At 34.2% G+C, this 24,358-nt stretch overlaps 1 protein-coding gene across 3 annotated transcripts in view; it reads left to right on the top strand.

The window, feature by feature from the left end:
* LOC127430668 (gamma-aminobutyric acid receptor subunit alpha-1-like) overlaps nucleotides 1-24,358 on the top strand; it is a 45,859-nt gene that overhangs the window by 13,558 nt on the left and 7,943 nt on the right. For all 3 annotated transcript variants that reach the window (XM_051680612.1, XM_051680611.1, XM_051680613.1), the window contains exons 4-9: nucleotides 4,712-4,779; nucleotides 7,162-7,382; nucleotides 10,811-10,893; nucleotides 11,327-11,470; nucleotides 15,140-15,292; nucleotides 23,563-23,765. In XM_051680612.1, the coding sequence (XP_051536572.1) occupies nucleotides 4,712-4,779; nucleotides 7,162-7,382; nucleotides 10,811-10,893; nucleotides 11,327-11,470; nucleotides 15,140-15,292; nucleotides 23,563-23,765 (872 nt within the window). The remainder of the gene's footprint in view (nucleotides 1-4,711; nucleotides 4,780-7,161; nucleotides 7,383-10,810; nucleotides 10,894-11,326; nucleotides 11,471-15,139; nucleotides 15,293-23,562; nucleotides 23,766-24,358) is intronic.

Genomic DNA, 24,358 nt, shown 5'->3' with positions numbered 1-24,358 from the left:
AAAAGCTTAAATAAAGATCTTGTAGAACAATAAAGTAACAATTACGATTAAAGTTAATTAAACTAGGCATTCAAAACATTAAACATTCATTGCATTATTAATGTTACTTTTTATTCAAATGTCTATTGGCAGAAATATATTCATGTAAGAAATTAATCAAAATCCATACAATTAATTAAATAAAATAAATAAGTAATATGTGCAGGCCTGTACTCCTGAGTGTAGGCCGTAGGGCCTTGACATCTCAGTCTGCTGGAGGTACTCCATTATATTTTTTTCAACCTATGGAAGACAGACATAAAGAAAGCAAAGAAAAAAAAGGATAAACAACGAGACAAAAAAATGCTAGCAATTAAGCTGTCATAATGCAGGAAGGATCTTTGCACCACATTTTTCTCACATGCGTTTGCATCACTAATGAAGTCTTTTTAAGTACAAGAAATTATTTAAAAAAAAACTAACAAATGAAAAGTTTTTGAACGTCTCATAATTTATTTTTTATTCATCAGTTACTTTATTGTAACTGGCTTGAGTTGTGACTTAACTTATAAGATGTAAGTTCTGTAACTAATTTAAACTTGCCACGAGCATCTTGAAACTTTCAACTCATCCATTCTTTTACTTTCTGCAAAGACTGTATCAAAGCAATTCCTATGAGTTTTCCACATCTAATAAAAGTTAATGTTATATGAACAATCCTATTATGATTAAGTAATGATAACTTTGCATTTTCTAGTGTACAGTAATGACAAAAATGCTAATACAAATTTTTATTTCACAAAATAAATCCATCAATTTGTCTGCACTGAAAAACACTTCTGAAAATGATCGCGACTGGGTTGTTGCATCGGAGAGACGTGAGAATGACCCAGCCACTAATCCAACGGCTGGGTAAAACAAAAACTACCCAACACTGAGAAAATAACCCGATAAATTGACCCAACAGGCTCAACCCAGCATTTGGGTTGAAAAAGTATCCCTGCAGTTTTTACCTCTACCCTAAATGTTCTTGTAAAGAATGAGTAGGTGTGCCCCAACCTTTGATTAGTAGCATACATTAGGCCAGGGGTTTTCAAACTTTTTGATACCAAGGACCCCCCAAATATGATAATTACCTTGCGAGAAACCCCTCCTAAAATATATAAAGGTAAATTTAAATAATCAACTTTTATATTGTTATTGTATTCATTAAAGCCGAAGAAAATTATACAAATATTATCTTTAGGGATGCACCATATTTATTGGCCAATTATTGAGCAAATTAAAACTATTGGCTATAACCATCAGTATAAACAGTATAACCATCAGTATTTCACATCACCATTTTCATGCTTATGATCGCAAAATATGCTTTATCTTCAATAATTATAAAAAAAAAATATTATTTATATAATAATAATATAATATATTTTTTGCATTGTGTTACGTTTATAATATTCTTTTGTGCAATACAAAGAAATACCTACCAAAATAAATGAAATATGAAAACGTAAAGTATTTTGAATATAATAATTCGTAATAATAATTTGTAATGCTCTATCAACATTTGTCAAATGTGAATTATAATGTTTATAACTGCAAAAACAGAAGTGCAAAAATGTTTTAGATTTGCAAAAATAAAAAGATTTCCCCCCAGATAAATTGTCATGTTAATTATTTACTTATTTATTTTTGCATCTTTTTGTCTTGTATTTATCTATCTTGGATTTACCTGCTGTGGGTTCAACAGATCCAATCAATGCTCAAAGAAAATTATTATATTTTTAGAACAATAGCTTTTGTAACTCTTTGTACATTTTAAAGCAGAATTCCTTAGCAAAACAGTGATCTGATGAAATAAAATTGGTATCAGCCAACACTTTTTTGTTAAAGCGGCACTACGTAACTTTGTGCTCTCTAGCGACATATGTGTTTGAAATTTAAAATTGCAAGCAATTTGCGAAAGAACACTAAACTTGATTCGTATTTCGGCACTGCTCTTCTGGCAGATGAATCTCATGATTTGAGCTTACCTGGACATCGCTTGTGTGTGATCATGACTGGAGATTTTCAGAGCCATAGTCATAACGTGCTATTTTCATGCTGATATAATGTTATACGATAAAACATTTAAAACTGAAATATTACTTGCTTTGATGAAGATAAACAATGCTCGTATTCACATATTTTGAATGAATGTATTTTACATTTATAGCGCTTTTCAGACACTACACCCAAAGTGCTTTTACATAAAGAACGGGACTCAATCACCTCAATCACTACCAGTATATTTTAATATAATTTTTGAAGTGTTTTATCTACTATTAATGCTTGTATTATACTACACTTATCAATTTAAGAGGTGATACTCGTGATTTGCCTGATACGAGTTCAATGGAAGTCTTTTTTTTTATATTTATATCATATTTTACAGCCTCAGTTGATAATGCAAGAGAATCATAATACTAAAATAGTATGTCTATAAATGCACACAATAACACCGTAAACTAAAAACATAAAACAAGGTTTCAATAATGATGGGGATAAAATATACTTTATTAAACATGAAAATAATATGCTTAAAAATGCAATATAACAGTTCACAGTCAATTTCAGAAGTCATAAATATTAGAAAACATGTCACAGTAACTCCCCCCAACAACGTAGATTCAGCGCGATCGGTTAACACACGAGTAATGTTCGAATCATATAAGCATGACAAGCAATATTAGCTTCAACAACCCTACCAGAAAACATATCCAAGCATTATAGCAGGTAAACAACTTCGCTCAACGGATAACAGATAAACATCCATCCAGACTGTTGTGATGCTGTCTGGAACAGTGTGACTCGAAAACTAAAACAGTGCATTACCGCTATGGGAACAAGACAGCCGGCTCTTCTTTCCTATGTTCATGGAAATGACATAATGACGCAAGGATGTACATCATAAGGCAGCGATTTCGCACCAAATCGAACCCGACAGCTCAAAATACAAATACATTTTTATAGGCTTACCTTAGTGAATAGGGGATAAGATAAGAACATTGTTTTGAACACTGATTTTTTATGTACTCAGTTAATAATGGAAATTTGTTCATTTTTAACTAAAAATCTTACATAGTTCAGCTTTAAAATTGGTATCGTATCAGCAATAAAATGTTCATAATCCTTGCATCCTTAAATATCTGAAAAATATTTAGCCTACTTTGTAGGACGTTGACGGCTTGTCTTTTTTCTACTTAATAACTGAGTCATTTAAAAGTATAAACCTGAAGAGAAACATTTCGATTAAACTGAAATTGCAATAATGTTAAATTCTGTAAATATATATACTGTAGATAGATAGATAGATAGATATTACATTCATGAAAACTTTTTTTCTTTCTCTGAAATTTTCCAAGGAACACAAACGGCCTCCTGGGTGTCCCTGGACCCCAGTTTGAAAACCCCTGTAGGCACAGGCAGTCTGTCAAATGCCAAAATCTTCCAGCGTAAAAACGCACTCAACGTATTTGCTTAGTAAAATAGTCTTTTTATAAAAGATTTCATCCTCAATGCTTTTAATATATAGCCATCTTTTATTAAAGCAATAAGGCACTCAAAGAATCACCGCCTTATGTACCATATTGCTTAATTAAAGAACACTTTGAATTACATTAAAAATAAATGTAGACTGTGCTGTTTTTAAAACAGGGCTACTCTGACAAAAATTGTTTGGCAAAAAAATAAAGAAAAACAACTTTTGTAATTTAAATGTAGATGCAATATGCAAATGCTTGACTCGTAAAAAATGTCATTTGTGCGGAGCAGGATTGTTTTGAACAAAGCCCGCCAGGCAAACGCACATCAAGTGAACATTGTTTTCCACATAAATGCAGATCATTTAACATGTGACATAAAATAGTTTTGAACTGAACTGCATGACTCATTGAGCTGGCACACATGCGGCATATATTTGTATTTGTATTTTTTTATTGCATCTGTTTGACCTTACACAAATTACCTTAATGCCCCCGAAGTGACAACATGTCAAAAATAGTGAGTGAATTGACTAACAACTTAAATTAACATCAATCAACATTTTTCGCCACACTAGACATTCTGTATGTCTTGGAAGCTAGAACATGATGTGTGTTTCTGCATAAACTGAGCCAACACAGTCACTCTGCTCCAAAACCTACAGTAGTGACTTGCCACTTTAGACAGCATTAGACTGCCTGTGTAGACAGTAAACAGCAAGGCAGCTCACTAGGTTTTGGAACAGAGCCCATTTATTCAGACTGCTATAGTGAGCTTTTAAGAAGTCTGTTTCAGACATTACCACACTAGAGATGGACCATATTGATCATTTCTTGGCAGGACCTCACAAGGTATGTGGGAATACTGTGGTAAACAAAAAGTAAAAGCTTTGAATTTGTTTGCACCTCACAGAAGGGCAAAGACATTGACACACAGTGTATTAACACTTTTACCACATCAGAAGCCTAAACACTCTGCTGGGTTATGCTGAAAATGTATCTGGTCAAAGAGGGGGAGAGAGAATGTAAAATAAACGAACCTTTTCGTAAGGATTTATTGAATTGGTAGTGATGTCAGAGGTGGGCGGAGCCAGTGTCATTTCAGTAAGGAGGGTTTATATGCAATTAAATCAGGCAGGTTGATCCTCTGGTGTTAAAGCATATGACCAACACTGACTGACACTCAAACTCTTAATTTCTTGCCCCAACAGAGCGTGTAACTGAAGTCAAGACTGACATTTTCGTGACGAGCATTGGACCGGTCTCGGACCATGACATGGTAAAACTTTATTTCTTTCCTTTAAATGTCACCAGTTTTCTGTGTTGCATATGTTCAGACAAGATAGCATTTATTACAAGTTTTGTATTAGATGTGAAATATGTCGATTTCATTTGTAAGTGTGAAAAAAAGCTCAATAGCAGTTGACATACTTGGAAATGTATTAACTGATTTTAATGCATAAATCTTTTTATTTTTATTTATTGACATTATTAAAACATTTCACTAATGCTTCTTTGATAATGGGAATTTAATTATACTCTCTTTTTATTGATAACTTTACACATGCAGTATGAAAGACTGACAGGATCGATTTACACTTTAAATTACACTGTTACTATGTATTTACATTTAGAAAGCACAGTAATACTAATTAACTTAGTATGTAATTAATTACTTAATATGTAATGTACTTAATATAAAATTAATTCGTGGAGCCACTTGTGATTATGTTGGTTTGACAAAAGCTATCCATGTTATCCATCCATCCATCCATCCATCTATCTATCCCCCATCAATTCATCAATTATCCATCCTTCCATCCTTCCATCCATCCATCCATCCATCCATCTACTGTATCTATCCCCCATCAATTCATCAATTATCCATCCTTCCATCCATCCATCCATCCATCTACTGTATCTATCCCCCATCAATTCATCAATTATCCATCCATCCATCTCCATCAATTCTTCAATTATCTATCCATCCATACTTCATCCATTCTTTCTTTCTTTCCCTTGTCTTGGAGAACTTTTCTTTCTTCGTTACTTAGTGTTATTGTTATTAGTACAGGACCGTGTAATTGATGCTTTTGTAAAACAGGGCTAATTTCATGAGCCTAATGAAACGCTGCTGTTTGTTTCCATTTTGCCTGCTTTACATTTCACTCAGCCAGTTCATGTGAGTCTACCTAAAACATGTTGCTGTATTTCCCCCCACTGCGTCATGATGGATGATCATGTGAAAATGAAAGAATCGCTTGCAGCTATGACAATCAGTAGTTGTTAGAATGATTAATGCCGCTAATTATGGTCACCAATGCTTCAGCAAGCTCTCCACTCCCCTTGAAGACTGTGGTTTTGCTAAAATTACTAAAAAAAATATGTTTATTGTCAAAATGAAAATGTAAATTCTAAAAGAGCAACAAATATTTTGAAGACGCAATGGCACATCATGTAAGAAATCAATGTGTGACTGTTATATGTTGGACAAGCCATACTGTACACGGAATGAGATGTCTGAAGCAAGGTTATTATTCTAAACTAAAACTATTACAAAGACAAAAACTAGTGATGAATAAATATTTTCATTAATTAAAATAAAAAAACAAATGTGTGATTTTTGTGCAAAAAATCATTAGAAAACAAAAAAACTGAACTATAATTGTGCACTACAATATGAATGAAAACTAAATATAAATATAGAATTAATAAATGACTTTAAAGTGTATATTTTGAGTCAGTGATGAATTGTCAGATTTCATGAATCTCCCAAACCTGACTTCAGTTCACACTATGCTTTGAGCATGCAAAATTATTCTGGACGCCGCAACGGATAGAATATGATGTCATGCTGGGGGGCCTTTGGTTTTAAAAAATAAAAAAATCAGAAACAACAAGTAATATTATATTCAGAATGTTCAAATATACTGTTTACCTACTTTTCTGCAACAATGAAAACAAGCAGCTTTGAAAATGTTATTCTTTGTATTGAACCTAGTGGTCAGTGTGTGAAATTTTGATCTTCTTTTGTCATGGCTTCTCGTCATCCGAATTTCCATGTGTTTGCATGAGCTTGCAATATCCGTTCAGATGCATTCGAATGAGAGTGAATGGAGTGCAAATTCTAGTGTGGCAGCACCTTTATTTCAGCAAAAAAATACCAAATAAAATCGAGGGGAAGGGCAACCATTCACAGTTCACTTTTTGTACGCAGCATTGTTTATAGAGTAGGTAAATCTGAATTCAACTACACCACAATAATAAACCAGCGTTCAGCAAAGTTACAACTTTTTTTGCTGTACAGGTTACAAACAAACAATGCTGCCGCTGTCTCCGAGAAACATTGAAAAGATGACAAAGGAAATATGAGCCTTGTTTAGTGGACCTAAATGGTTCAAGTCTATAGCGACATGCAAAGCTTCATGCTTGACTTTTTATATACTGTATATATATATATATATATATATATATATTCAGTGGTGGATTAATTAACACATTTTGTCAAAAATCTTCATTACTCATAAAAATATAAAAACAAAAGTGGTATTTATTCACCGATTGACTATTTGTCAAAATTAAAACAAGTGTAATGCTCAAAACAATACTACGTTTTTCTGAAGTCCAGGCTTGATGACTGTGTTATCGTTTGGTCTTGCAGGAGTACACCATAGACGTGTTCTTCAGACAGAGTTGGAAAGATGAGAGGTTGAAGTTCAAAGGTCCCATGGCTGTGCTTCGCCTCAACAACCTGATGGCCAGCAAAATCTGGACCCCCGACACATTCTTCCACAACGGCAAAAAATCAGTCGCCCATAATATGACCATGCCCAACAAACTGCTGCGGATCACAGAGGAGGGAACTCTACTCTACACCATGAGGTGAAGCTTACACTTCTGTTTCATCTGTTTACCGCAGTAAGAATCAGTGTTGGGGAGTAACTAAATAAAAGTATCACCATTACTAACTTAAAGCTGAAGTGTGTCATTTCTGCACCACCAGCGTTACCGAAAAGAATTTCTAAAATAATTATTGTTTGCAAACAGGTTTCCCGACCTAGACTTTTAGCCCTGTGAATTTCTAGAAAGTAAAATTCACACTCTCACTAGTTTATTTGATTTGTCTACTAACAATGACCAACACTGTACATACATGCATCACAGGAGATTTATGTCATTTTTGTTATTATAAATGAAAATCATGTAATTTTTCACCATAATCTCAAATTCTGTATTGTGTTTAATAGAATTCTGTGGTGAAAATGGCACTGATGGAAATGAAATTTGTACCGTTTCATCTCAAGCACGCTCTTCACTGACAATTTTGAACACTTGCTTAACGAGTACACTCACTTAAAAAATAAATAAATAAATAAAACCTTATTAGGGGCAAAACAGTTTGGTGTGGTGGAAATGACACCACAACTGTGAGACAGTTGTAATTTTTGAAAAATTGATAATTTGATAAAAAAAATAATTCGAATAAACCAATAAAAATAAAAAAATACAAAATGTGTGTGTATGTGTTGTTTCAGTTGGTTTTAAATTGTATCCGAACTTTACAATACATTTAAGTGCAAACTTAGAGGAAATCACAAAGGAATCGTGATTCACCAGTGTCTAGATCAGTATCTACGGAACTGAATGTAACTGGATGTCTGTAATCCTTTCTCTATCCATATGGAAGTTTTAAGATAAGTAAAATAAATGTAATAAGAGTGGCTGTAAAAATGTACAGATGGGCATTTCTAGTGTAAGTCTGTATTTGAATGGCCGTGCCATAAATAACACACAAGAACCTCTGCCTCGCAGGCAACTTACGTACAGGTCAGGACAGAGGAAGCAATAAAGCATCCTTTAGTCTGCTTATTAGGAGATTAGGAGGAAGATGGAACTTCATATTGGTGTCAACAAAATGAAAAATGGGAGGAACGTCCCTTAGGGGATGACATTTATTGTTTTATCATGCTGTCAAGCCGAGAAAAAAGTGTGTACAGTATATATGTGACTCTACTGTGTATTTGTGCACTGAGTAGTTTACAGCATTTCTATGTATGGTGGGCTCAGTTTAAGTCTCATTAATACATATTACTGATGGAAAATGATTATTATTATTTTTTTGTCAGTGATAACTTAGACGAGACAAAAAAGCAGCATACATGATATTCATCAACTATATCCAAAATAAACGTAATATTACAACTTACTGTATATCTGCACTGACAAAGAGGTGAATGACCAGCTGAACTTAAGTTAGGCGCTAGTAAGAATGCATAACTTGCATTGTGAATACGCCATTTTTTTAAAAACGCTCTACACGTAACGTAATATCCTAAATTGTCTAAACTTGAGGAATTCACAACAGAGTAACTCCAAAAAGTAACTAATACTTTAGTATATTCATTATATGTTATTATTTCAGGAGCTCAGGTTTTTTAGTTTTCCCATGTTGCATAATTTTACATATTAAACCTATATATTTTTTGTTTGTTTTGTTTTTGATACGTTTCAATATTTTTAAGTGTATACTATACTTTTGTTTTTTGTTTGTTTTTGAACACTTGGTGTTCGCACTGCACTCGGTCCGTTGCAGTTTAATACATATTTTTGTCATTTTGCACATTATTTTCAATTAAAATATGTTACTTTTGTCACCTAAAAGTACATGCCATTAATAAATATGACATGATGAAACACTGACAAAATTTAAATGAAAAAATTTAAAATTAATACTATTAATAAAGATTAATTCGTCACAGTTTCCTGTTGAAATGAACACTAGAGGCGCTACAACAGCTGTGGATTTTATTCACTTTCACACAAATCACAACTACAATTGCTGATTATGACTTTATAAACACGTATTTTTCGCACTATTACTCACACACTGCTATGTTATGATATCAAAACACTTATACTATAATTCATAATTTGAAAAACACATTTTAATGCTTGTATTATAGACTCACTTACATTTACACACTTATTCCAACATGATTAGCTTGAGCAGTAGCTCGACTGAGGTTCAAAATTAGTCGAGTACGCAGTCGAGCACGCAAGCCGATCGGTTAGGTTGAGGTGTTGGTTAAGGGTAAGGATATCTATTTTGTTTACCTCTCATTTAATTTTAGATCATGATTGGTTAGGTTTAGGCTAATGTTTTAGGTTAGGGAGGTACATTTTACTCATTAAAACCTCCATCTTATATTCACCTTAAAAACGTTGTCTGATTACGACATAATTTCACTGGATTTTGGCGCCCCCTGCTTGACATTACACTGAGAAACTACAGCAAAATGTGTAATGAAGCATTTTTGCAAAAATGTTCTCACAGTCACGTGCACGGACCATGCTTAAAATAACTGCTCCATTTTCATTTGTCTATGTACACATTCATCAGACGTCCGCTTTTGGGGCGTCTAGCTGTTGTTGCATCGTGTTTCACTCGTTTCCAGTGGTGTTGTGCATGAACACTCTTTTTTTAGGATGCTGCATCAAGTGAAATATAGTTTGAAACTTAAAAAAAAAAGCATCTCAATACTGCTGCACCGTGCTCCGTCCAGCTGTCTTGGAACAGCTGTCAGTTTGTTGCCTGCTGTGTGTTTCCTGTACAGCTGGAGTTACTACTGACCACCCCATGTTGACTGCAACTCGCAAAAACATAAAGGTGGTGCTTCAAGCTTGAATTGCTCTTTTGGTAGGAAAATTCCTTACTGCGAAGTTTACATTCAGTCATTTACATTCAATTGTGTTAATTTTTTAACACAGTATTTTTAATATAATTAATTGCACTGAATGCATGCCTTAAATCGACAGCCTTACTAATATCATAAAACCGATAGTTCAGATTCTGATTCTGATTGGATCAAACATTCAAAGCTGTTGACCACACAAAAACTTTTTATCGCGTCGCGTCTGGTAAGGACAAGGTGTTACAAGTAAAAGAGCTAATCACCTTTTAGATTAAGACATCACCTGTCAGTTAACTTGAGAATGTATGTTAACTAGACCAGCCTGGAAAATAGCATTTTTAGCATCTGAGTGAAAGAAGCACAAGCCAGCCGAGTGGATCGACTTGCTTGAAAGAAACTTTGGTCGCATTACAACCTTTAAAAATAAATTGTTCCTCGTCTTCACTGGTTTGGAACACATCCTGCCATGTATTTTCGCATTACCCATGTTTCTTTGTCACTTTATTCTGTAAAGAACCAATCTCATCAGAATTTGTAAAATGTGATTCTAGTACACATACATTTTTGTACATTTGTACTGGGGTCTAAATATTGTATCCAATCCTGTTTCTCTTTTAGGCTTACGGTCAGAGCTGAATGTCCCATGCACTTAGAGGACTTCCCAATGGACGCTCATGCTTGCCCTCTCAAATTCGGCAGCTGTAAGTAACACGTCTTTTTCAACTTTTCTATGGAACCTCTGATCCAGCTCAATCTGTCCACACTGTGAATAGCGGATAGGGACTTTCTCTTAGTTCAGCAGCGCTTTGAGATCATCTTTGATGCAGCACACCACAAACCCAAGCCTGCACCACCAGCTGGATGGATTTAGGCAGCTCTACCCTGACCCGACCTATCCTTGCAAAGAAAGAACAGATGCGTCTGTGCTGGAGGAAGAATAAGGGGGAAAAGGCACATGAATAAAAAACAAGGCAGTGACTCAAAGCCACGAGGCTGTAAATATTTCAGTGTCTGCTGTGTCTCTGCTGTGCTTGAGAATCCACTGCAGTGTATATGGCCTCAGGAATCCCATTCTGGCAGCTGACTGTGAATTAATCACTAGAGTTTATTTTGTGTTTTGTTTGTTTGCGGCAGATGCGTACACGAGGGCTGAAGTGGTGTATGTTTGGACACGAGGGGCGGCGCAGTCAGTGGTCGTGGCAGACGACGGGTCTCGTCTCAACCAGTATGATCTAATGGGACAGACTGTGGACTCGGGTGTGGTGCAGTCCAGCACTGGTGTGTTTCTCAGTCCTTTGAGTTTTTGAAAGATCTAATATTGCACTTCCTTACAGTGTTGCTGAATAACTGACACTCTCTCATATAGAGTACAAAATAGTGCCTGAAAATCATAAAATATTAAGAATGGTCAATAGTGAACATATGGTCAATTGAAAGGATGTCCTTTTTCTTCTGAGAAAGTTGACCGTCAACCTCAAGAAGTCAAACTAAGTATAACAATATTCGGTTCACATTTTTTGCCATTTTTTGCAACCGCATATCTAAATACAGTTTAAAAAGCTGATATATAAAATAAAATACTCTCTCTCTCTCTCTCTCTCTCTCTCTCTCTCTCTCTCTCTCTCTCTCTCTCTCTCTCTCTCTCTCTCACACACACACACACACACACACACACACACACACACACACACACACAAATAGAAAGCCATGGAACTTTCCAAATTCCAATTTGTTCAGGAACTGGAGCATGCACAAATAAAAATAATAATAATAATAATAATAAATAAAATAAAAATAGGTAAAGGAAAATAAAATAGGTAAAATGATGCTCATTGGTGGCCAGCTTACTACAAGTAGGGCTAGTGACACTACCATTTAAAAAAAAAAAATTGTGAATATTATAATGCTGTGATATCCTTACTAAAGTTAAATACTCTTTTGCACTTTTTAACTGAATTGTGTAATCTAATAATTAGAAAATTTACAAATATATCCCCCCTTATTTACCTTCTTTTTCTTAGTAGCTTATAATATAGCTAATCACTATTTCTAAAGGGTTTAAATTAAGACTGGAATGTAGTTTAGCCAGCTACAGCTTTAAAGTATCTTCCCCTGCTCTGCTTCCTTTCTATGGCTGTATTTTAGCAAGTTTACCCAAAGTAGCATGCCCCAGATCTTTTTTTTTTTTTTTTTTTTTTTTTTAATAATTTCCCTTTGGATATGCAAATTAATAGACCAAATGATATAGGCCATTATACAGAATGGGTGACCTTGTTCAATGGACTATAGCAATGATATAATGCAGTAGGCTGTCGAAAGGTGTTTATGATTTGACACGTCCTTAATTAATTAAGTGCCATTAGGTGTCAAAGAATAAATCACTTGCCATTATGAATCCCTCAGAAAATGCTTGCCTTACTATATTTTGATTGATTGACAGTTTACCCTTCCATTTTGGCAAGAAATACATCTTGCTTTATTCTTCAGTTGCTTTAGGAAATAATGATAATGAAAACAAAAAAACTGTATATGGTGAAACTCTGCTTTTTTCCTTCCTATTAAATACATTTATTTTGGTGCGACAACCATGAAAGAATGCATTATTTGGAAAACTTTAATTTATATATATATATATATATATATATATATATATATATATATATATATATATATATAAATTTTGTATTATCTTATTATAATTTATATTTTAATTAACTTTAAAATTGTATAGTATTTATTCATTATGGTAGTATTTGTTGTACACTGTAAAAAAAAACAGCATGTAAGATTTACTTAAATTTTCTTTTGCAAGTTTTTGTACACAGGTTTTAAAAGTTAAATCTACTTAGCTTTAGAATGTAATTAGCAATGAATACATGAGTAAATTTTACTTTAAAAAAATCTTTGTTCATTGAGTAAATTTCACTTTAAAATCTAATCTGGCTCTCGATGACATTCAAATGTGTATGTAATTATCATTCAACGCTATACACTTTTATGACATATTTCAAATAGCCCAATGAGGCTGAATGCACATTATCTTAAGACAGCGTAGGGAACGTTTGATAGCAGGTGTGAGCTGCACACACAGACCTCAACACCTGAGGCACAATACACAATGACGGTAACAATGGATAAATTTGGAGAACAAACTGGTAATTTTGAGCAGAAAACGAACTCCAGACATCATAAAATGACAAAATCAACAACAACGACTGTTATAAGACAGAACAATAGTGAGCTCATGCTACCTCATTACTCATTCATGCACCGATGCATGCTGGGAACATTAGCACAAATCTATGTAAATATGACAAACACTGTTAAGTAATATTTACTTATGAGTTGAAGATCATCAGATTCACATAAATAATTTTTTTATAAACACTGCAAAAACATCTGCTGAATGCATTTCAAGTATTGCAGATGAGCAATAATAATAATTATAATCTTCCAGATGAAAGCGCATCTGTCTGTAACATATGAGTGCCATCAGGGTTAGTTCTTCCCAAGGCAAAGGTGCAAAATATCAGCATATATATCAACATAAAGAGAATGAAACACTCAGTTTGAAATAAATTGCATTATTGTGGCAGATGAATAAAGCATTGATTAGACAATACAAAAAGTGGATTAAGAACTCAGTATATTGTTTGTTTTATTCTCATATGATTGAAAAAGCCTGTTTTGCAATCTGTTTTGCATTGTATCCAGTTCTCACAGTACGTGTTCTTGCATTCCCTCTGCACTACTTTTAATTGACGCTTCATGCACAGTGGTGGCAATTGAAAACACAACACAAGTTTTATCAAAAAACTAATATTTTTGTCAAATATATGTGTGACAATTATTGGCACCCTTTTATTCAATACTTTGTGCAACCTCCCTTTGCCAAGATAACAGCTTTGGGTCTTCTCCTATAATGCCTAATGAGGTTGGAGAACACATGGCAAGGGATCTGAGACTATTCCTCCATACAGAATCTCTCCAGATCCTTCAAATTCAGAGGTCTATGTTGGTGGACTCTCCTCTTCAGTTCAACCCACAAATTTTCTATGGGGTTCAGGTCAGGAGACTGGGATGGTCATGGCAGAACCTTGATTTTGTGGTCAGTGAACCATTTTTGTGTTGATTGTGATGGTTGTTTTGTATCATTGTCCTGCTGGAAGATCCAACCGCAGCCCATTTAAGCTTTCTGTCAGAGGCAGTCAGGTTTTGATTTTTTATCAGTTGGTATTTGATAGAGTGCATGATGCCATGTATCCGAACAAGGTGTCAAGGACCCTTGGCATAAAAACATATGTTTTTCACAGCCTTCTTTGCTCATATTTACCAAGGGAGCCAATATTTCTTGCCACCACTGTACATGTGCGTGTCTCAGACGGATGCGTTTGGAGCATCTCAGTGGTATTCAGCATCATAAACACTTTATTTTTAGGACGCTGTGTCAAGTTAAAAGTATCCTGTATTCTGTTGTGCTGCACCCCCCTTCCTCTTAAGTGAGTGGTTCTTATTCTGTGGCTGGGCTGCTTATGAGGTCTGTTGAGGTGCGCTGCCACCTATTTGTGCGGCTCGTAAAAAACAGATGTACTTCAAGCTTGAATTGCTTGTATGGTAGGAAAATCCATACTTTTATGACAGAATTTACATACGTGTCAGGGGGCATAATTAATTGCCTTTTTTTTATGCGTTAGTTTTTACATAATTAATCGCATTAAATAAGCACGTTAAATCGACAGCCCTAAACAGTATTTATGCATGTGTATATGGCCAAACAGTGCAACAAACATACAGTTCAATGGCACTATATGAAGTGCCAAAAAATGCATAATCTGGCATAAACAGTATAACACATTTAGGCAGTACTGCATAGATATATGAATTAATTCATGTATATGTTTTTCTTTGATACTTTCTCACTCAAATCTCTCTCCCATCCACTTCCAGGAGAATATGTTGTCATGAAAACACACTTCCACCTCAAGAGGAAGATCGGTTACTTTGTCATCCAGACGTATTTGCCATGTATCATGACAGTTATCCTGTCCCAGGTGTCCTTCTGGCTCAACAGAGAATCTGTCCCTGCCAGAACTGTGTTTGGTGAGTGCTCTAATTGATCTTTAAGTGAACTAATCAATAGGCTGTTAGTGTCACAGCAACACAGCTCCTTTTCAAAGCCTAATGAGCTGCCTTACTGTCTACTACCAGCATAGGCAGCTGTTTTCTAAGAGACTGTCCTGATGGGGTGGGGGGTTCCCCCTCGAGCATTTCAAAGCTAAAATACAGGATATTTTGACCAAAATACAGGACGTCCCGGCTTACACAGGGCAGCTGGCAAACCTAAACAGAACTGGAAACCGAAGTGCCAATCGGGTTGATTTCTGCCTATGAAATAATATAGGGGAAAATAAAAAATGTTTTTAAACTTCTGTTTTTGGATACAGCCTTCGTTTGAATTTAGATCTTAACTCAAGACTTCACTTTTATTCAAAACCTTTTACTTTCACGCAGTAGTTTTAAAGTGTTTGCGTGAATAGAGATTGTTAGTTCTTTCAGAGGAGACGTCAACAAACTGCAAAAACATAAATGCTTAATTGGACAGTGAGCACAATGGTACTCAAAGTTTTAAACTGTGCCAAGAGGGCTCTGAGTGTGAGTGTGTCTGTGTGATGTATTATGTAACACGTGTCAGAAAGGAAAAATTTTGTTCTTCTGTCAGCCTGTCAGGCTGCTCTTGTGGGAAGTCTCCTGACTGGGCACTCTGTATTCCCAAATGCTGCATCTCATGCAAACATTTAAAGGGGCATGTGAGGACTGTCTGTGTCTCAACTCTCGCAGGCTAACTGTATATATATATACAGCTCTGGAAAAAATTAAGAGCCACTGCAAAATGATCAGTTTCTCTGGATTTACTATTTATAGGAATGTGTTTGAGTAAAATGAACATTTTTTGTTATATTCTATAAACTACTGACAACATTTCTCCCAAATTCCAAATAAAAATATTGTCATTTATTTGCGGAAAATGACAACTGGTCAAAATAACAAAAAAGATGCCATGTTTTCAGACCTCAAATAATGCAAAGAAAACAAGTTTATATAAATTTTTAAACAACACAATACTAATGTTATGGCTGAAGTCATAAAACAATCTCATTAAAGGGTTAGTTCACCCAAAAATGAAAATTCTCTCATCATTTACTCACCCTCCTGACATCCCAGATGTGTACAAATGAAGATTTTTAGAAGAACATTTCAGCTCTGTAGGTCCTCAAGTTGAATGGGTGCCAAAATTTTGAAGCTCCAGAATCCACATAAAGGCAACATTCAATTATCCATATTACTCCAGTGGTTAAATCCATGTCTTCAGAAGCAATATGATAGGTGTGGGTGAGAAACAGATCAATATTTAAGTCCTTTTTTGTCATAAATTCTCCTCCCTGCCTAGTAGAGGGCGATATGTACGAAGAATGTGAATCACCAAAACTTAAATATTGATCTGTTTCTCACCCACACCTATCACGTCGCTTCAGAAGACATGGATTTAACCACTGGAGTCATATAAATTACTTTTATGCTGCCTTTATGTGGATTTTGGAGCTTCAAAATGTTGCCACCCATTCACTTGCATTGTATGGACCTACAGAGCTAAAATATTCTTCTAAAAATCTTTGTTTGTGTTCTGCAGATAAAAGAAATTCATACACAAAATTAAAAACATCAAAATTGAGCCAAATGTTTGTTCTTGCAGGCTGATCACATTGACGTGGCTACTGTGGGTCACGGTCGCAATTTCACATTTGGTATAAGGGTGAGGAAATGATTAACTTTTTGGGTGAACTAACCCTTTAAGAGGCTGAATTGATTGAAAAAATAAAACAAAAATAAAAAACAAAACACTATTAAGTAATGTGGAATAATATTTTAGTATTAATAAAAAAAAATAATAATAATTTAAAAATGGAGAGAAGCAAGTTTGTTTTAAAATATTATTATTTGAATAATAATAATAATAATAATAATAATAATAATAATGTTTTTCCACCAAATCAAAGTCTGTGTGGTTTAACCAACATGAAGGAAGCCATTTTGTTCATGTAACAAGAAAACTATAAAATAGGAAGTGATATCATAGAGATGACCCCTGCTGACCTTCATGACTGTGTGTCAAGACCAATAAGTCTCTTAAAATATCAGAGAGTTTGAAGTTTTTACAACAAGGCAAGGTTAGTTCAGGTTGTCAAATGGTAAAAACCCAAATAAAATGAGCCGTGGTGCAGTGGGCTGTGCTGTGGTGCTCAGGACATATAAGAGATGTTTGCTCATGAGGACCCAGGTTTGAGTCTAACCTGGGTCATATCCTGATCCAACTCCCCCTCTCTCTCTCAACCATGATTTGCTGTCATACTCTACTGTCCAATAAAATAAAGAAAGACCAAAAAAATTATATTCATGATTCAAAAATGCATTTGACTTATTACCAATAGAAATATGTTTCAAAACCTTTAAAATACATTTGAAAATAATGATTAGGATGAGTACACTCACATATTAAAGGTGTGAGGAACAGTGTTGGGTAAGTTACACAAAAAAGTAATTCACTACAAATTACTAATTACTTCTTAAAATAATTATCAGATTACTTTACTAAATACTTTTTGGAAAATGTATTTACACAACTAATCACTTTACTTGTAAGTTATTTTAACACTTTTAGCAATTTATTTATTTATCTATTTATTTTTTATCTTTGCTAAGCAGACTCAAAATAATATCTAAAATATAATGTAATACACTACTTTTTGACTTTGAATCAGATTACTCCCAGCACTGGTAAGAAAAATGTATTTACATGATGGTTACACTGCTACTTAGAGTCATTAAATCAAAACTTTTGTTGCAAATGGTATGAAAATGTTTGAAAACATATGAAAACAGCATTAATACAAATATTACATTAATGCTTTAGGAACTTTGTATTAAAATGTTCAAATGTGTTTTAAAGTAGATCTTTAAAAGATTTTTCCTGGACTTATTTGTCTTTGACCTCTTGATTAATAACAGTGAACTACATCAGTTGTTTTCATAGGCGTCATTTACGGATGGGACGGGTGGGACATGTCCTTACCACTTATTGCCTTCGCCAATTTTGTCCCCACCACTTTTTGAAATAGCTTTCATCAAGTAAGTATCTAGTGCAGACAAAACATCTCTAGTTCTTGAACAGGAGTTTTCATTTCATTTGTGTGTGATCCAGCACTGGATTTTGATATTTTTAATGTTATCATGAGTGTTCGTTGCGGCTGTTACCAGAGGCGTTAAGTGGCAGCTAGCGGTGATGTTTTCTTGTGTATGCACTCTGCTTGCTCCGTGCCTCACTCTCCTTTGCTAGTTAAATCACAAAGCAAAATGCAAACAGATGTGTTCCTGCTCATGAGATACTGTATGTCCACTGATGTATGGATGCAATCTTCATTTAATAAAATAAAAAGTAATTTTATGGCAGACTAGAACCCAGAACTTCTTGTCCTAGAGGCAAAAACTTTACCATGAGACCTGAATTTATGCTCATCAGTGGATTTATTCACTGACTAACACAATCTCAACAGATCAAGTTATCAAATTAATTATGACATATTTACTTTAGCGCTTGAATTGGTCATAAAGAATGACTAATTATCAAAACAGTAAAAGATTATTTGACATTATGTGCATTGTAACCTTTGTAATAACTTTGTGATGTCAACACCCTCCACCCATGTCCCCATCACTTTTTAAACAAAGTGACACCCATGGTTGTATGTAACCTTGTATAATCAAAAGTTGACAAATTTATAGGACACATTAATAAAGAAGAAGACCTACATAAAAAAAATTAATCCTAAGAAGTAATCTTGCTGCATGCAAGGCAGTGAAATAAAAGGATTCTCTTCAACTCTCTTACACATATTGCAGCCAAATGACTCCATATCCTCACAGATTTGACACTGAAAAGATTCACACTGTATTTGATGATTAATGCACAACGGTGTAAATCTCTGTGATGGCATGCTGTGGACAAAATATATCACAACACACTGACAATCAGCCCTGCAGTGCCATAACTTGATCATATAACAAGGCAATTCGATTTTTGTGTGCAGAATTGAGTTATGTCACAAGAGTATGATGTTATAGGAAACTGATGTCCAGTATTACGGGTCTATTGGAGGAGCTATATCAATGAAGCACAGGGTTATATATCGTGCTGAAGTATAACTCCAAAGAGCTGGGCTTTTGGAGGACGTTAAACCAGTAAGAAGCCTTATATTGTGACTGTAAACATCTCAATAGCAGCGATAACATTGTTGAGTCAAACAATAGAATTCAATCAGTGGAGAGAGAAATGGGTAAATGACTTGAGACACAGCCAGAACTCGAATAAGAACAGAAACAACTGCTAAAAATGGCCTTTCATCATACATTTAATGAAATACAGATTCAGGACATACTATATGCTATTATTATTATTATTATTATTATTAAAAGAAGTAAATACATTTCTTAATGAGATCCTCATCAACAATTTTCAAGATTTACCTGTCACAGATTCGACAGTATTATCCTTATTTTAGAATCCTTTCAGAGGTGTGGAGAAAGTGTCAAAATATTTAGACCCTATTAATAAAATCAATACCAAAATAATATATATATATATATATATAAGACTGTTAATAAAGTAATCCATAAGACTCCAGTGGTTTAATCAATGTCTTCTGAAGTGATCCAGTTGGTTTTGGGTGAGAACAGACCAAAATAAATCGTCTTTTTCACTGTACATCTTGCCATTGCAGTCTCTAGGCACGATCATGATTTCAAGATTGATTACACTTCCTAGTGCTTGATGCATGTACAGAGTGCTAGATGGTACTATAGGAAGTGTAATCGAGCTTGAAATCATGACCGCCAAGGAGACTGCTGATGTCAAGTTTTATAGTGAAAAAGGAGTTATATTTAGGTCTGTTTTCACCCAAAACTGACTGGATCTCTTCAAAAGACATTGATTAAATTACTTAAGTTTTATGGATTATGTTTATGCTGATTTGATCTGCTTTTTGGAGCTTCAAAGTTTTGGTCACCATTCACTTGCATTGAATGGACCAACAGAGCTGAGGTATATGAACTAACCTTTTAAAACTTACTGCTACATAACAGAATCTTATAGAATTAGCCCCTAGCATAAACATATAAACAACATATTTAAATTTCACTTGAATGTTGAGGAAATAACATAATTTAAATGTTTATATGTAAAACATATTTAAATGCCCTTAATAACAAATAAAACCAGCATGCATACAAAGATGACAAATAATGTATGACTCTTATTGTTTAAAATGAAGTTTAAATACAAATGTGAATGATCAATATTTTTCTTTTCTTTTCTAATCATGATCTCAACAGATCTCTTTAACCTAACAGTGTTACAAAACACATCAGAGAGTTTATTTAATTTGTGTTGAAGTGCCATTACTCTCTGTTTTTTAATGTGTCTCCTTCCCTGTTGAGTGTGTCAGGGAAAACATTGTTAAAAGATATAAATTGTCTTTAGAAAGAGATAATACTTACTTATATGAAACTAAATTGAGTGTGGAAGTTCTAGATAACTGTGTTATATCTTTACTAATGTAATTAGAGCTTTACCATGGGGAACATCTGTACAAGACTAGTAAAATCACTGTGACTATCAGCCCATCCTGTCACATTTTAGATTTGAAGCCTTTGTTGAGTTTATTATTTAAAAAAAATCTATGGAATTACTGTAAATAAAATACAGCATAAATCACATTTACACATTTTAGTTGAAAGTGTAAATACATACAGTAATTTGGTGTTTCTCAATTATTATTCATATCTTCATATAGCTGGAGAATAGTAATGCAGTCATATATATGTACTACAATTTCAGTTTCATGACCATGCCTCTTAGAATGTTTCCGGTTTCTGAAATTACTAGACAAGTCATCTTTGCAGCTCGTTTCCTACCGTAAAAATGGTCTTTTCCCCACTCATCTTAAAAGATCTGATCCCTTAACGTTCACAAGACAACACTTCTTATTGTAGAATGTTTGGCAGTTGTTCTTAACAGTGACATTAGCAATGATAATGCAATGTGCACACCAATTTCTGCAAATACAGTGCAAACCAGATACAGCGTACATATTTTACTGCTATCCAGATGCTCATTATGAACATTACAGATGCTTTCTCTGAGGAAACATGGTCACAAACAGGAAAACAAGCTCTGGGTGGTTCTTTACACTTCACATATCACAAGTAGGTCAGGATTAATTATCCCTGAATTGAATTGGTGACAAGAGTATGCTAATGAATGGTTAAAACATGTATGGAAAAGTAGAGCAGAGTATAAATCATGAAGAAAGATGCTGGAACAGCCAGCAGAGGGTATAAATAGTGTGGCAATAGAAGTCATTGATTTAGTAACCAGTGACTATTTAAGAGCATACGTGTAATTTATTATACATTTTCACCTTATTAATGGGCATGAGCATTGAATAAAATCCATATTTGCTGTGTTGTGTTACACGGGACATTTTAATTCAGACAAGCATTGATCTTGTCTAAAAACACATCTAAAGTAGTTTAAATACAACATTTAATTTAACTTTGCTTGAATCTGCTTACAGATAAGTAAAAACAAAAAAAAAAGTATTTGGACTCTTTAGCCACATTTAAAAATGCATGAATGTCTTTGCATTAGATAACAAAATTTCAAACCAAGTAAGATTTACTTGAAGGGATATCTGTAACAGCATTTTCACTAGAATTTCACAATGATCTAGTTGAAAGTAGTTGACTGCCCAGTTTCACATATCAGCAATGTACTAGTACTAACTAGTATTAATTGTCATTTTTTATATCAATCATTACATTTTACAAATATGAATGAATTGCAACTAGTGAAATGCTTATTTTTTTATATCTGTAGATGCATTTCAACATGTTAGATTTTATATTTCTGATTTCTGGAAATGGATTTCAGAAATTAATAAATGGAAGAGTAATTAAAGATATTTTTAAGCCTTAAAGATTTGGCTTTCTTACTAGTTGCAATGCCTTTACAGATATTAATTAATATTGCCACTAATGAAAACCAAATTACCGATATAAAAAATGACCAGTTTTAATAGATGTAATTCAATTGTTGATATCTGGAATGGACAATTGGACTAGTAACAATGTAATTATTGAAATGAAAAATTATCATTTTTACAAATTAGAAGTACATCGCTGATATGTAAAAGTGTAATTTCAACTAGTACACATTTAATTGTAGATATCTGTAATTGCGTTTTGGACAGGAGGGAATAACAGATAAGTCTTGCAATACTAATGCCAGTTTCAGATGTGGTGCACTCTTCACATATCAGTAAATATGTATTTTTATATCAGAGTAATGCATAAGGAGATCGCTGAATATGACTTTTTTATTTAATGAAAGAAAAATGGGGTTTGATATTTACTATTTAATACCTGAGCTTTTATTACACTGGATCTTGTTTTGTATTTCATTGTGCAGATTTTAGATTTAGATTGATAGCGTGACTTTGAACTTTGGAACATCTGATTTATTCATTTCCTGCTGACCACGTAACATAACTAATGTCTGTACTATAAAGATGCTCATTAATATCTCATTGCTGTGGTGTGCTGTGTCGGACATAAATTGGACCTCTCTCACATGGTAAATTGACATTACATTTTACTTTTACATTAAATGTAAAGTAAATGGGATGCTAGAGGGAGTAATCTAGCCGCTGTCCACAGCGCAGGCAAGTGTTCCACCATCTAATGAAAATTTAATGCACAGGCTGCCAGTGAAATGGCAACTTATGCTTTACGTGTCTAATCAATTTTACAGTGTCCATTCACATTGATGGTGATGTGGTGCCATATGGAACAAATATGCATGCTGGTTGATCATCAGCAATAGACTGCAAAATCTGCCAATTTCCTTTTAGATAGATATTGCATATCTATATTATATTGCATCAGCAACCTTGTTCGAGACTAGTCTTGCTTCTGAATGTTGGCATGAAGTCCACTTTGCAGATTATTCTGGCCTAGATCTGTCTACTTAGACAGGAAGAGACGTAATTTTATTATTTTTATGTGCCAATTATGGATGGTAAATAGGCGATACCACAATGGGCAAACTCATTAGAGCTTGCGATTTTCCCAACTGATTGTGCAGTATGCACCAGTCTTTCAGCGAACGGACTGTCCATGGGTGTGCCATCTCATGTTTAGACTAGATCAAGACATACTTGCTTAATTCAAACACTTTTCAAACACTTTCTCACTTGCAGGAGTGACCACTGTTCTGACGATGACCACCCTGAGTATCAGTGCCAGAAACTCTCTTCCCAAGGTGGCCTATGCCACAGCTATGGACTGGTTCATTGCTGTCTGCTACGCCTTCGTCTTTTCTGCTCTCATTGAGTTTGCCACGGTGAACTACTTCACAAAGAGGGGTTATGCCTGGGATGGAAAAAGTGTAGTGCCAGAAAAGGTAAAGTCATTTTACATCACCAAAAAAACTTTGAAAAACCTTTGGCCCAATAATGATTGATACAAATATTAAAAGAAAGGTTAGTTCACCCAAAATAAAAAATAAATTTGCTATCATTTACTCGACGTTATGTCATCCTAATCTTTATGATTAACCTGGTCTCAGAATCTCGTTACCATACCTACATGTTTGCAAAATGATGTTTATGTGGCTAGTATGTGTCGCTGGTGAAATGAACACTAGTGCTACAACAACAAGGACTTTTATTAATTTTCATTAAATTTAATATTTTCATATATTTCATATTTTCACTTGCATTGCACAGGAGCACAAGAGACACTTGAGTTGAAAGTTAAATAGAAACTCCACAAAATGACGTGCTTGCTTCAGTAATTGTGTTTTTCATTTCACATTTGTTTTTTATGACACTGTCGGTTAGTTTTAGGGTTGAGGTTTTTGGTAGGGAGTTTTTTTTTTTTTTATGATTTAAAACACAATCTAACATTGATTTTCTGTAATCTTATGACACAGTTGTCATGCAGTGTGTTTGAATGTTTTAAAATGAATGCAAACGATTTGAGAGCTATGGCAGA

This window comes from Myxocyprinus asiaticus, chromosome 40 (genome assembly GCF_019703515.2).
Source record: "Myxocyprinus asiaticus isolate MX2 ecotype Aquarium Trade chromosome 40, UBuf_Myxa_2, whole genome shotgun sequence".
NCBI lineage: Eukaryota > Metazoa > Chordata > Actinopteri > Cypriniformes > Catostomidae > Myxocyprinus > Myxocyprinus asiaticus.
This window is presented reverse-complemented; position numbering and strand designations above follow the sequence as displayed.